Source organism: Sitophilus oryzae, unplaced genomic scaffold (genome assembly GCF_002938485.1).
Source record: "Sitophilus oryzae breed Bouriz unplaced genomic scaffold, Soryzae_2.0 scaffold_1582_pilon_pilon, whole genome shotgun sequence".
NCBI lineage: Eukaryota > Metazoa > Arthropoda > Insecta > Coleoptera > Curculionidae > Sitophilus > Sitophilus oryzae.
The window spans coordinates 3505247-3517297 of NW_022146261.1; the positions used below are offsets into that span (position 1 = coordinate 3505247).

General features: G+C 34.3%; 2 protein-coding genes across 2 annotated transcripts in view; both read left to right on the forward strand.

Annotated features, from left to right (window-relative positions):
- LOC115879643 (transmembrane protein 11, mitochondrial) overlaps positions 1–4759 on the forward strand; it is an 86918-nt gene extending 82159 nt beyond the window's left edge. The window contains exon 3 of the mRNA XM_030896540.1: positions 4440–4759. Within this exon, the coding sequence (XP_030752400.1) occupies positions 4440–4726 (287 nt within the window). The 3' untranslated portion in view covers positions 4727–4759. The remainder of the gene's footprint in view (positions 1–4439) is intronic.
- Positions 4760–7299: 2540 nt separating this feature from the next.
- LOC115879633 (jerky protein homolog-like) lies at positions 7300–8244 on the forward strand. The gene has a single exon (XM_030896528.1). It carries the CDS (start codon positions 7300–7302, stop codon positions 8242–8244), a length of 945 nt encoding a protein of 314 aa, XP_030752388.1.
- The last annotated feature ends 3807 nt before the right edge of the window (positions 8245–12051 follow it).

The following is a 12051-nucleotide window of genomic DNA, read 5'->3' on the forward strand; positions in this document are numbered from 1 at the left end:
TGTTGATCTATCGAAGCAATGCAATGGAGTACAACTCAATTTGTAAAGAAAAGGATGTCTCGCCCAAAAATATTCTTTGACGAAATTGGCACTGGCATTTTGTGCCATTGTATCGGTTTTTTAATCGCGGTGCGATCCCTTTAGACACACATTTATTAATACTAATATTATTTTGTAAAACTTAATGGGGTCTAATAAAGAAATTTGAATTTGAATTTGAATTTGAATTTGAATTTGAATTTGAATTTGAATTTGAATTTGAATTTGAATTTGAATTTGAATTTGAATTTGAATTTGAATTTGAATTTGAATTTGAATTTGAATTTGAATTTGATTAAAACGATTGAAAAATGCTGTGTATGCCTGTAATCCTAATATGGCGAAAAAAGAGGCTCTTATAATTTATTTTTTCAGCCTACTCAACTGTAAAAAGTACTTAAAACATTGGGCGTTTTCCTAAAATTAGTTCTAGCAATGACCACTAATATGAATAAATTTAGTTTTCGTCTATTGAAACTTATGGCGGGTTTATACAACATAATCGTAATCATAATCACAATTTTAGTCATAATCATAAAAGTTAAAACCATTATTTTAGATACGACCGTTTATACATCGCAGTCGTAATCATAAGCATAATTTAATAACCTTGAAGTTCGTAAATTTTAGTGATTAAGACAAAAATCGGTTAGGGGGCATTTTTTTTTCATTTTTATGTTTAATAATTATGATAATTTTCGTGTTTAAAAAACCTGAGTAATAAAATTTAAACAAAAATACACTTTTAAAACGATTATGAAATAGAAAAATAAGAAAATTAGGTTACTTTATCAGCTGTATTTACATTCCAAGTTATGAATGCGACTATGTTGTATAAACGCATATTAAAATTGTGATTGTGACTGTGCTTATGCTTAAGACAAAAATTATGATTATGATTACCACTATGTTGTAGCCCATTAAAATTTCTGTGAATTTATAAACATTTAGAATGTGGGTATGGTAGGAAGTGGCAACATTGCATTCTTTCCGAGATTCTCTCTATGCAGGGTAAACGAATTTCCGGAAAGTGAACAGTGGCACTCAAAAGTTTTTCAAAATTTTCCGGAAAATGTCAAGAAAAATGTAAAATTTTCAACATTTTTTTTTTTCAAAAAAAAACCTCATAGGCGTGTTTCTGGGGTTGAACTATACTACCAGTTAAAATATTTGCACTCATTTCTGGGACACCCTGTATATGTAAATCTGGACACCCTGTATATGTCACCCTGTATATGTAAGTCTGATTCATTCATCACTGACTCATCAACGCCCAGACCAGACCCTTAACCCTAGAAAGCTGAAATTTTGCACAGGGGTACCTTTTATGATGTTTACGTGAGATAGGAAAGGATTTTTTAAAATTCATCCCCTAAGGAGGTAAAAAGGGGGGTGGAATATTACAATATTTTTTATTTAAAAAACGGTCAAGTTTCCGAAAAAACGTATATTTTATATTCTTTTTTTACATTTTTTAAAATTTTTTAAAAATGTATACAGGGTGTTTCGAAAAATCTGGTCATTGATTAATCACGATCCTGCTTAAAAGCGCTTGACGTAAAAAGTTGATTTTTGGAAAACGGATTGACTTTAGGGTGTAGAGGTTCGATAAGAAGGGATTTTTCGAAACTCGAATTCTAAGGGGGTGAAACCACCCCTCAAATATTAGAATATTTTTTATTTAAAAACCGGTGAGTTTTTCGGAAAAACTCTTAAGCACGTATATTTTATTTTGTTGTTTTAAATATCATAAATATGGCTGTGTTTCATAAAATATGGCCATTGAGTAATCACGTTTCTGCTTAAACTGCTTGACGTTTAAAGCTGATTTTTGGCAAACGGATTAACTGTGGGATGTAGAGGTTAGCTAAGGAGGGGTTTCTCGAATCTCAAATTCCAAGAGGGCTTCAAATAATATTACAATATTTGTTATTTAAAAAACGGTTAGTTTTTCGGGAAAACGTTTGGACTTCTTTTACATATTGTGAAATTTTTAAAAAAATCATAGAAAGCTGCAAATTGTTGTTTATTTCCATAGAAACGCGTTCTTGACAAACTTAGAATAAAATAGCCCGCAGCTCTCAATCTATACTCATATATTGTTACGTTTTTCGTCGGTTCCGTGTGGATAGAAAGTCACTATTTATTTAACACTAATTAACAAAAACAATAACGATTAAAAGACTTAAAGAACTATTTGTAACTTATTTACAATTTATCTAATTATTTATCTAACAGAAATTTATTTTGAATTAGCGCGGCGATTGTAACTGTACGCGTCGATCGGTTATTTATCTCTATCTCCTTCAGGTTTCGGGCATCGGCTTATATATGAGAGAAACAGACAATCCAGACATATCTATCATAAATATATACTGTCATATTATATCATAAATTCTTAGCGGCGTTCTTCGAACGTCGCCGTCGGTGGGCGTATGAGTCATAGCCGAGTGGCCAAGCCTAAGGCCGAGTTCACACGGTACGGGTCCGCAACATTAGTATAGATTTTTAAATCGAAAAAACGAATGCAATTTGATGTAATAAAACAAGTAATAGTCAACTAAATTAGAGGTGGCAAAATTAAATAATAATTCACCACAATACATAAAACTCTAAGATTTAATCATCTGCTGATGATATTAACATGGTTAGCGAAATGCGCGACTAGTGCAAAAATAAAGTGTTTTGGTGTATTGTGGTAAATTAGTGTTTTATTTTGCTGTTGTAATACCAAAGGTTCCAACCCCAACTGTAATAAATTAGAGGGATTAAATTATTGAACATAATATTGCTAACGAGCCACATACTTCCATTCACGGACCCTGCAGTATTAGATCGGGAAATCCCCGAGCGAATGATGACAAAGTGATGGAAATACCGGTTCCACAAATGAGCCGCGTTACTTTCGCGACCGTTCCAGGGAAATACCGCTACAAAATATCGTGATTTTGTAAGTCCTCCATGATTCGAGGGGCCCCTTCGCTGTCTCAGGCTCGTGGCTCCCGTTATACTAAAGACGGCACCTACTACTCACCATCGGTTAGAAAGCCAGAATACAAGTTATGCTGTGCATTGGTTGTAATTTAAAATGTTTATTCAGTATAAATAAATAATGAAACCATTGAAATAACTAAAACGCTTAAAACGCTAAAATAATAATAATAATAACTTAAAAGCTAAAATAAATAAATTCAGGTTTATATTCATAATTATTGTAATCTTTAAAATTTTAAAAAAATAATAATTATTCGATATTTTAAACAAAGAAAATTACCTCTTGATTTAATTTCCGAAATAGAAAGTGCCATTGAGAATTACTAGTGCCTGATAATTAATAAAATTAAGTAAATATCAGCTTCTATTTATACTGTTTATACTTTGCGTATACGTATGGTTTGCATACTCCACCTACAAATTGCTTCATAACTACTGAACACATATTGGTCTTGTTTGCCAGTTGAATAAAAAAATACTTATTGAGATTTGGAGGCCCCCTAAAAGACGGGGCCCGGGGCGGACAGCCCCTTCCGCCCCCCTTAGTCCGCCACTGATTTTAATTAATATATTTAGATTTAGTAGAGTAGAAACTTACTTGTTTTATTGCATGAATGAGGTTTCATCTTGGCAAATAACATCTTTTTCTAATAACAGTTTTCTGAATCTTTAATGTTATTTAACTATTAGGTAGATTCCGTGGCGCTCATTTGAGCACAAACCTTACTCACCCTATAATGCTTTCCAGGCGAACAGCACCGTCGCCATAATGTATCAATAAAATTATATTTTATTTTATATATTACGTTGCGTTACAACCTAATATTCGGTGGATCCATTGATCCCATATTTGGCAGAGCGTAATAGTGGTGGGGTGCTTGCGCACTGCTAGGTGTAACGTACCACCATATGATTACATGCGTGACTTGTAAGCAATATAACGACATATATGAATGTGCTACAACATCTTGCCAGTCTAAAATTCGAAATAAATGTCATAAAATTTATACAGGGTCCGGCAATAGTGCGTCGGCTCATCTGTAACTCTATAATAAAAAACTTGGAATGTTGTTTAAGTGCAAACCTAAAGTATGTATTAGGAAGTATTTTAGGAAAATATTTTAACTTCTACAGGGCGGCTCTACAGAATCTACTCTATATTATTGCCTTTTTGGCTTTCTTTCTGATCACTTTACAGAATCCTAAGATATTATCAAATATGTGTCTGACTTTTTACTGGTTAAAACAAATATGCATAACCAACAAAAATGCTTTGTCGTCGTCGTCAGAATTAAAAACCCAAAGAAAAATCTATTTAAAAAGTTCTAAATACAACTCAGGGGGAATTAATTTTTATTATTACTACTTGTATATTTAAATACATTAAATCTGACTGTTTTTTTCAGGTTTTGTATGGCCACAAAATGTATTGATACAAGCACCTTTGGCAGTGTCTTCAGCATTATGCATGGGACTGTATACAGTATCTTGGCAATTTGATCATTGTGTTAAATATCAAGTAGAGAGGGATCCTCGCAAATTAGCTAGACTTCCTATACTCAGTGCTCTAACAGCAACATCTCCAGTTGTGCTTGTGCGTAAAGATGACACCCGAAGGAAAACTTTACATTGCACAATTTCTTTAGTCGCCACAATTTTATCTATTTACAGAATATTGTATGCTACAAAATAAATTGAAAAATAATAAATTATGATTTCTATGTTACTGTTTCATTTTATTTTCTTACTTTTTAAAAAGAACAGTTATCAACAGACAAATTCTGAACAGAATCAACTGTTATGTCTCCTTTCACCATTTACCACCACCATTTACTATCTACCAACTATACTCTCCCCAATAACTCACCATCGCTTACTACTAGATACGGTCATTGTCATTGTTTGAACCATAGCCTTAAAATAAAATATAGACTGAGCATCTCATTCATGAATAGCTTGCAAATACGGCCAGACAATGTCTTGTTATTGTTTTAGGTTCTAACGAGTGCGACACGAGCGATAGATTGGTAGGTCTGAGTCGGTAGTCAGTAGGTCTGAGAATAGGTAATAAAAAATAAACTTTATTAACTTTTAAATTAGTACGTAAAATTAACAACCGTTTCTTTAATAAAATGTCAATTATGTCTTGCGTTGTGCCTTGTTTTGAGAGTTACTTTCTTATTAACAGTTAAGAAGTTAAGTTAACATTATAAATATGTAATAAAAGTATACAAGTTACAGGCTATACCGGGTGCGTCTCAAAAGTGGTTAGTACAAGACACAAATTAGGATTGATTGTCGTATTCAATTGTTTTTGGTCACTTCCTGTTTCGCCGGAAATGACTACAACTTTTAATTTTTAAATGGCACCCTCTGTATTTTTTTACTTTATTCGATAGAAAATGACATTCTGAATCTAATGACATATAATATGTCAACTTTTAACATTCTTGCTTAATAAAAAATTGTATTTTAATATTCAATCTAGTGCCATGGCTATGTTATGCCGGGACTACACCAAACTGTGCAAAGTCGGCGGCTCTCGCCAACAAGCCAGCCGCCAACTCGCGCGACTCCTCTCTGCGGGTTCATGGATCCATGTTAATTTCTGTCGTCGGTATTTTTTCCCGGACCACACCAAACTGTGCAGAGCTGGCGGCCTGTGTCTCCGGCCAGAGTCGGCGAGTCAGATTGCTGAAATTATTAAAAAGATGGGATAACCAAAAGTTGGCGGCACGACCCGCGCGACTTTAAATCCTTTCAGCCACATGTCGGTAAAAATCAAAGGAATATCGAGCAACCGGCGATCAGTACTCCTTTTTAATTCAATTGTATAGTGATATTTTTTTAATTAAGCCAACGTACGGTTTCTTTTGAGAAATGGATGAGGAAGAAAAGACCTAAAACGTAAAGAGAGAGTATAGAACCGGAGTGGGAATGAAAAAATTAATATTGTTAGTTGAGCTTTACCATAAACTATGACGAATGTCCATAATCTCCATAATCTAATAACCATTTTAAAACAAGAGATCAGCACTTATACATGACAAAAAACACTGGCGACAGAAAGTTTCGTTTTTATTTTTGTGAAGAAAGGTTAGCGAATTTTGTTAATTTTGATTTTTATGCTAATTCTCTTTCATGTTGTTGTCTGCGAATAAAGATTTAATTTATTTTTTTAAATAAATTCCAGTAGCAAATAATTCAAGGGGATGGCCAAATAGCAGTAGGTAAAGCCATATGAAGAGCTCAGGAGAAAACGTGATAAGCGCCATCTTACTAATTTTACAGGAGAGCACTGGACATTTTTACTAGGCATATATCACAGGATTATTATTGCCCTAAGAAACTTATTGCCCTGCAGAGTTTATACCGAGTCCGGCAATAGTGTGTCGGGCATCTGTAGCTCCTAGAATAAAACACTTAAGAAGTATGTACTAGAATGTTTTTTCAGGAAAATGTTTTAACTTCTACAAGATGGCTCAAGAAAGTGTAAGCGGGTCGGGATAATTTTTTTTAAATGGAACACCCTGTATATTATTGCATTTTTGGCTTCCTTTTAGATCAGTTTACATAACCCTAAGATATGAGTAAATATACCGTAAAACGGGACTACTTTATAACTAGTAGTGTTACTTTATGACGGTAGCTCTCTAACTGCATTTTTTAAATTTACTAAAGTTCTCTGTAATACAAACAAAAACTCTAATATTTTGTTTTACAACTAGATCATATGACTCCATCTAGGAATAATTTTTAGAACTATAAGTTGAAGGTGGGTATTAGTTTGACAATTATTCTCAAACCATTAAAATCAGCTGTTTTCTTAAAACCTTCCAACTTTGTCTTTTGTCCTATTATTGAGTGCATTTATTGCAAAAATTGTTTCTGTGTTATGCCACGTGTGTATAAGCGAAAAATTGGCTCCCGCGCCTACAAAAATTATATAGATGAGAAATTGAAACAGGCCCTTGAAGAAATTAGGAGCAAGAACATATCTTTACGCCTTGCTGCCGAAAAATATGGCATTCATCGAAACACTCTATGGTTAAAGATAAAAGGAAAACATCAAAATAAACACGGTCAACAAAAAGTCTTCTCCGATGAAGAAGAAAATATATTTGCTGTACACATTATTACAATGTCGACATTTGGGTTTCCCATAACTACCTTTGACCTTCGCTGTATTGTAAAATCCTACTTGGATCGCCAGGGAAAAAATGTTAAATGTTTTAAAAAGAACTTTCCGGGACCCGATTGGGTGAAATGTTTTTGAAACGTCACCCACAACTAACCCAGAGAATTGCTCAGAATATATCGCATGCTAGAGCCGCTACTGATGAAGACATTATAAACAACTTCTTTGATCATTTAGAGGTCGAACTTCGTGATATTCCCCCTTCTAATGTGTGGAATTATGATGAGACAAATTTGGTGGATGATCCAGGATTGTCGAAAATCATAACTAAAAGAGGTACAAAGTACCCCGAAAGGATAAGAAACTCGTCCAAGGCCTGTACCTCTTTAATGGTGTGCGGAAACGCTGAGGGTAAATTAGCTCCACTATATATCAATTATAAAGCTAAAAAAATGTGGGATACGTGGACTGAAAATGGCCCTCTTAATGCTCGATACAATCAAACATGCTCAGGGTGGTTCGACTATAAAATTTTTGAAGATTGGTTTTTGAGATTGTTACTGCCAATTCTTAAAGAGCCAGAAGGACCCAAAGTCATCATAGGCGACAATTTAAGTTCACACTTAAATTTACAGGTCATTCAAGAATGTGAAGCCAATAACGTCCGTTTTATTGCGTTGCCGCCTAACACCACCCATCTTCTCCAGCCATTGGATGTGGCATTTTTCCGTCCCATGAAAGAAAAATGGCGAAGAATTCTAAACGAGTGGAAGGAAGGTGCCCACGGTAGTAGGTTTTCTTCGGTGCCAAAGGATGAATTCCCAAGGCTTTTAAAAGAGTTGATGAACAAGCTAGAAGAGCGCGGAACACAAAATTTACAATCCGGTTTTAGGAAAACGGGAATTCATCCCTTAAATCGCCAGGAAGTATTAAACCGCATATGCAGCCGTGTTGTCACTGCTAATAATGAAATAGCGCAAGCTGTGAGTGAAACCTTCATTGAACATCTAAGTAAAACACGAGCGGATGCAACAAAGACAAGTGTAAACAATAGATCTTGTATTTTCAAATAAAACACTGGATTTCCCTCATAACTTCTTTATTACATTTTAGTACTTAGGATTACGACACAAACATGTGTATCGTGCGAGCGCACGGTACCGACTGACTGCGGCGGGCGCCTCACTCACCAACTTATCTCCCGTAACATTCTATCGCCTCTGTCATAAAAACCATGCATTATGAATAATACAATCTGACATATACATAAACCATAATTTGTTAATCATAACAATACACTATATAAACAAGGTACTCATAAAAATCATAACACAAGACAAATAAAAAGAAAAAAACAATTGAACGTACCACCTGGAAAGAGCATCAGCAGTTCTGACTTTAACAGCGATAATGCTGTAGAATCAGTGAACTGTGACTCTCAGCCTTCTTGCTCAGGTACAGCAATGCAACGGAAAATCAGAGTCAATAGTTCATCGTCTGATACCAGTAATGATGAAAGTGAAGTTCAGTACCAAGAGAGTGACGACAGCCCGTGGGATGAAGATTTCCATACCGACGACGAAAATTTCACCAAAAGAATATCAAAAGAATCCGCAGATGTGGACAAACAAATTGGAAAATATGTTGTTGTAGAATTCGAAGGCAAGTATTTTCCGGGAAAAATAACAGAAATCTCTCCGTCGGGGGCAATGGTTAATGTGATGGCTGCCGCGGGAAAACAGTGGAAGTGGCCCCTAAAAAAGGACGAAATATTTTACTCCAACAGTGAAATTGTTATGAGCATTAATCCACCGGTACAGCGAGGAAAAGGGGCGTTATTTGACATCCAAGAACTAAGCAGTTTACTCGAATAATGTTTATATGTCATCATAAGCAGCTAGAGCATAACAGGTTACCTAAAAATGTTTAGTTTTATTTTTCTCTTGTGTTTTGAAGTTATACACCATGGTTGGTATAATAAATGTTCTTTTTGCATTCAACTGGTGAAATTTTCCTGGCCCTATTATCCTACATAGATTTTTTTTTCACTTCTAACGTCATACACGACTTAAATAATGTATAGCACAGGTGTTACTTTGTGCCAGAGTTGAAATATAATTTAGTAAACGGACGAAATCTTGCTGTTACAAAGTAACCCCGACCAAAGGGGTTAGATTGTGACACTTATTTTTCAAAATATCTGGTTTTCTATTAAATCGTTTGCAAAGAAAAAAATAGAGGTTAGTTAGGAATAGTTTAGAAGTTCATTCATACAACTAAAGTTGCGATTACATTAAAAACCTCCGATTAATTTTGAAAAACCCTTTAAAACTGTCACAAAGTAGCCCCACTTTACGGTATTTCAATAGTTTCAGATATATTAATAAATAAATAAAAAATATATACCGGGTGCGTCTCAAAAGAGGCTCATCCCTATAACTTTTTATTTTTTCAGATAAAAAAACGATATTTGGTAGGGGAGATCGGGGCAAGTTGGCGAAGTAAAATACAGAAGGCTCCTGTAGTGTAACAACCCAAATTCGTCAAGAAAGTTGAAGAGGTAATATTTTGACCAACTGTATAACAAACAATTTAAATGAAAGAAAGGAACCTACGTTGTGTTAGATATTTTTTTATTATGATTACCTCGGATGCGCCTCGACAGATGCAATATTTTGGGAAATTTGAGGAGAATAGGTTATGTAAATAAAACGCTAAATTTGTAAATAGCCCTACTTATTTTATTAAATGAAATGAATGGAGTGCCGTACTCTGCCTGGAATTCACATGTAAAAGAGCACGGCAGAGAAAACCATGATCACTATTCCAGAGAATCTAACTATGCTGTTCTAACTTAAATAATAGAGAAATAATAATATAGAAACTGTCCTCATACCTAGGTTTATAGTTTAATACATTCAAAACATGCCACATTTATATCGTTCAAAACTGAAGAGTTTTTTGTTAGTTTAACGGGTTGGTATAATTGGAACGAAGTCCCTTGTTGCGGAATCGACGCTAAAGTTGAAGGTTTGGTGCCAATATCTTATGATTTAATAAATTGTAAGTTATTCTATGAATTATTTTATTTATTGTTTTTGTTTGCCCTTATACGAGCTAAGATATTCGCCCATGCAAGGTCGAAAATTGTTAGTACACTCAATAAGGCTCTTATTCTCACAAACCACAAACATCGGCACGAAGGAACAGTAAACGATTTTATTTAGATTAGGTACTTTTAAACTGAAATTATTTACAGCATAAATAGATTCCATTAAATGCATACACATGTTATATATTGTCTTTGTCAGCTCTAATGAATAATGAAAAAGCTTTAGAACAGAATTACAACAAGAAAACAAAATAATATGATTTAGTTAACATTAGTTAAATAATGAGAAAACATTTACTTTACCTTTAATAACATTCTTTGTCACAGAACTCAAGAACCAAAATAATATCAATGCGTCTCGAATGGTAGTCTAAAAGCTATTATCTAACAACTATCATCTCCGCTCGTCGCCTGATTTCCCTCTCCCTAGTTTGTCAATAATATTTTAAAAATAAATAATTTTGTTTATGTATACAGAGTGTCTTAAAAATGAATGTTTTGAATTTAAATAAATATGTCTATTTTTAAATAGGCGGTTCATCTCACTCCAAAACACGAACTAACGGGTTTAAAAAAAGATCCCATTTCATCTGTTAGTACATTTATTCAGGTACGTAATGAAACATAAAAAACAAAATAAAAGTGTACTCTTGAAAAAATATAAAGAAAAAAATAAAAAAGTGCATTTTCATCAACTTGCCCCAGTACCGGGGTAGGATGACGAGCCTTGTAACGGGAATTATTTGGTATTATTGTTGTTATTATTTTATTTACTATTGTTAAATACGGTAAATGCGATGGGCAAGTGCGAGGGAACCATTAAGGTTTATACCCCGCAAAAAATGTGGTATTCTATTAAAAGATAGGTAGGTTTTTACTGCCGTATGAATATTCGCAGTTTGATGCCGATCAAATAGCCACGAGGGTGTTAGTGAATAATATAATAAATATATTAGTGAGCTGTATCCCGGTATTAGGTGAGATTTTCTGTTTGCTAATCGCAAATTACCTGTTACCATAATTAAGGGATTTTTTGTATTAGATCGAGCCTGAAGCACTAGACTGAATAAAGCTGAGTCTGATAAACCCCCACAATCCATCCCATTACATCTTGGCGCCCAACGTGGGGCAGAGATGGGTATAGAACGATCACCAAAGACAAAAGAAGCAGGGTACCAGTTACGCAATCGAACGGTGTTGTCCGATCAACGAGGGACAACATCCAGCACTGGAGCAATTCCCAAAGTTAGAAGCGTTGAAAAAAACAACTCAACTAGCCCAGAAAGAACGCTGGAGATGGACACCGACAACAACAGAAGGAGATCTATCGCAAGTCTGTATGATACATCAGCGAGACAAGGTAGGAGAGAATTTTTTTCACCTATTCCAACTCCTACGTGTACGACTTTCGAAAATATTATCACCAACAGCCCAGGAGGCTTACAACTTGCCAGTGAGGCCTGTAACTTTTTACCGAACCATCAAAGAGCATCTACAAGTGATTTAGTTCGGGAACAAGAAAAATCTTCATTTTCAAATGAACCGACAAAAAATAAAAATGAACAATTTTTTTCTTTAAGTAAAAATAATAATTACGAAGAGTTAATTAGTTTATTTTCAAATGTATTACAGCGGGTAGAAAATAGAATTATAAGTAATATTACTCAGATAAATCAAAATAATGTAAACTTACCTAATACCGAGACAGTGTCTTTTTAATAGTAGAAACTTGGGTGTTTCTATATATACAATAAAATTCCTATTTTTG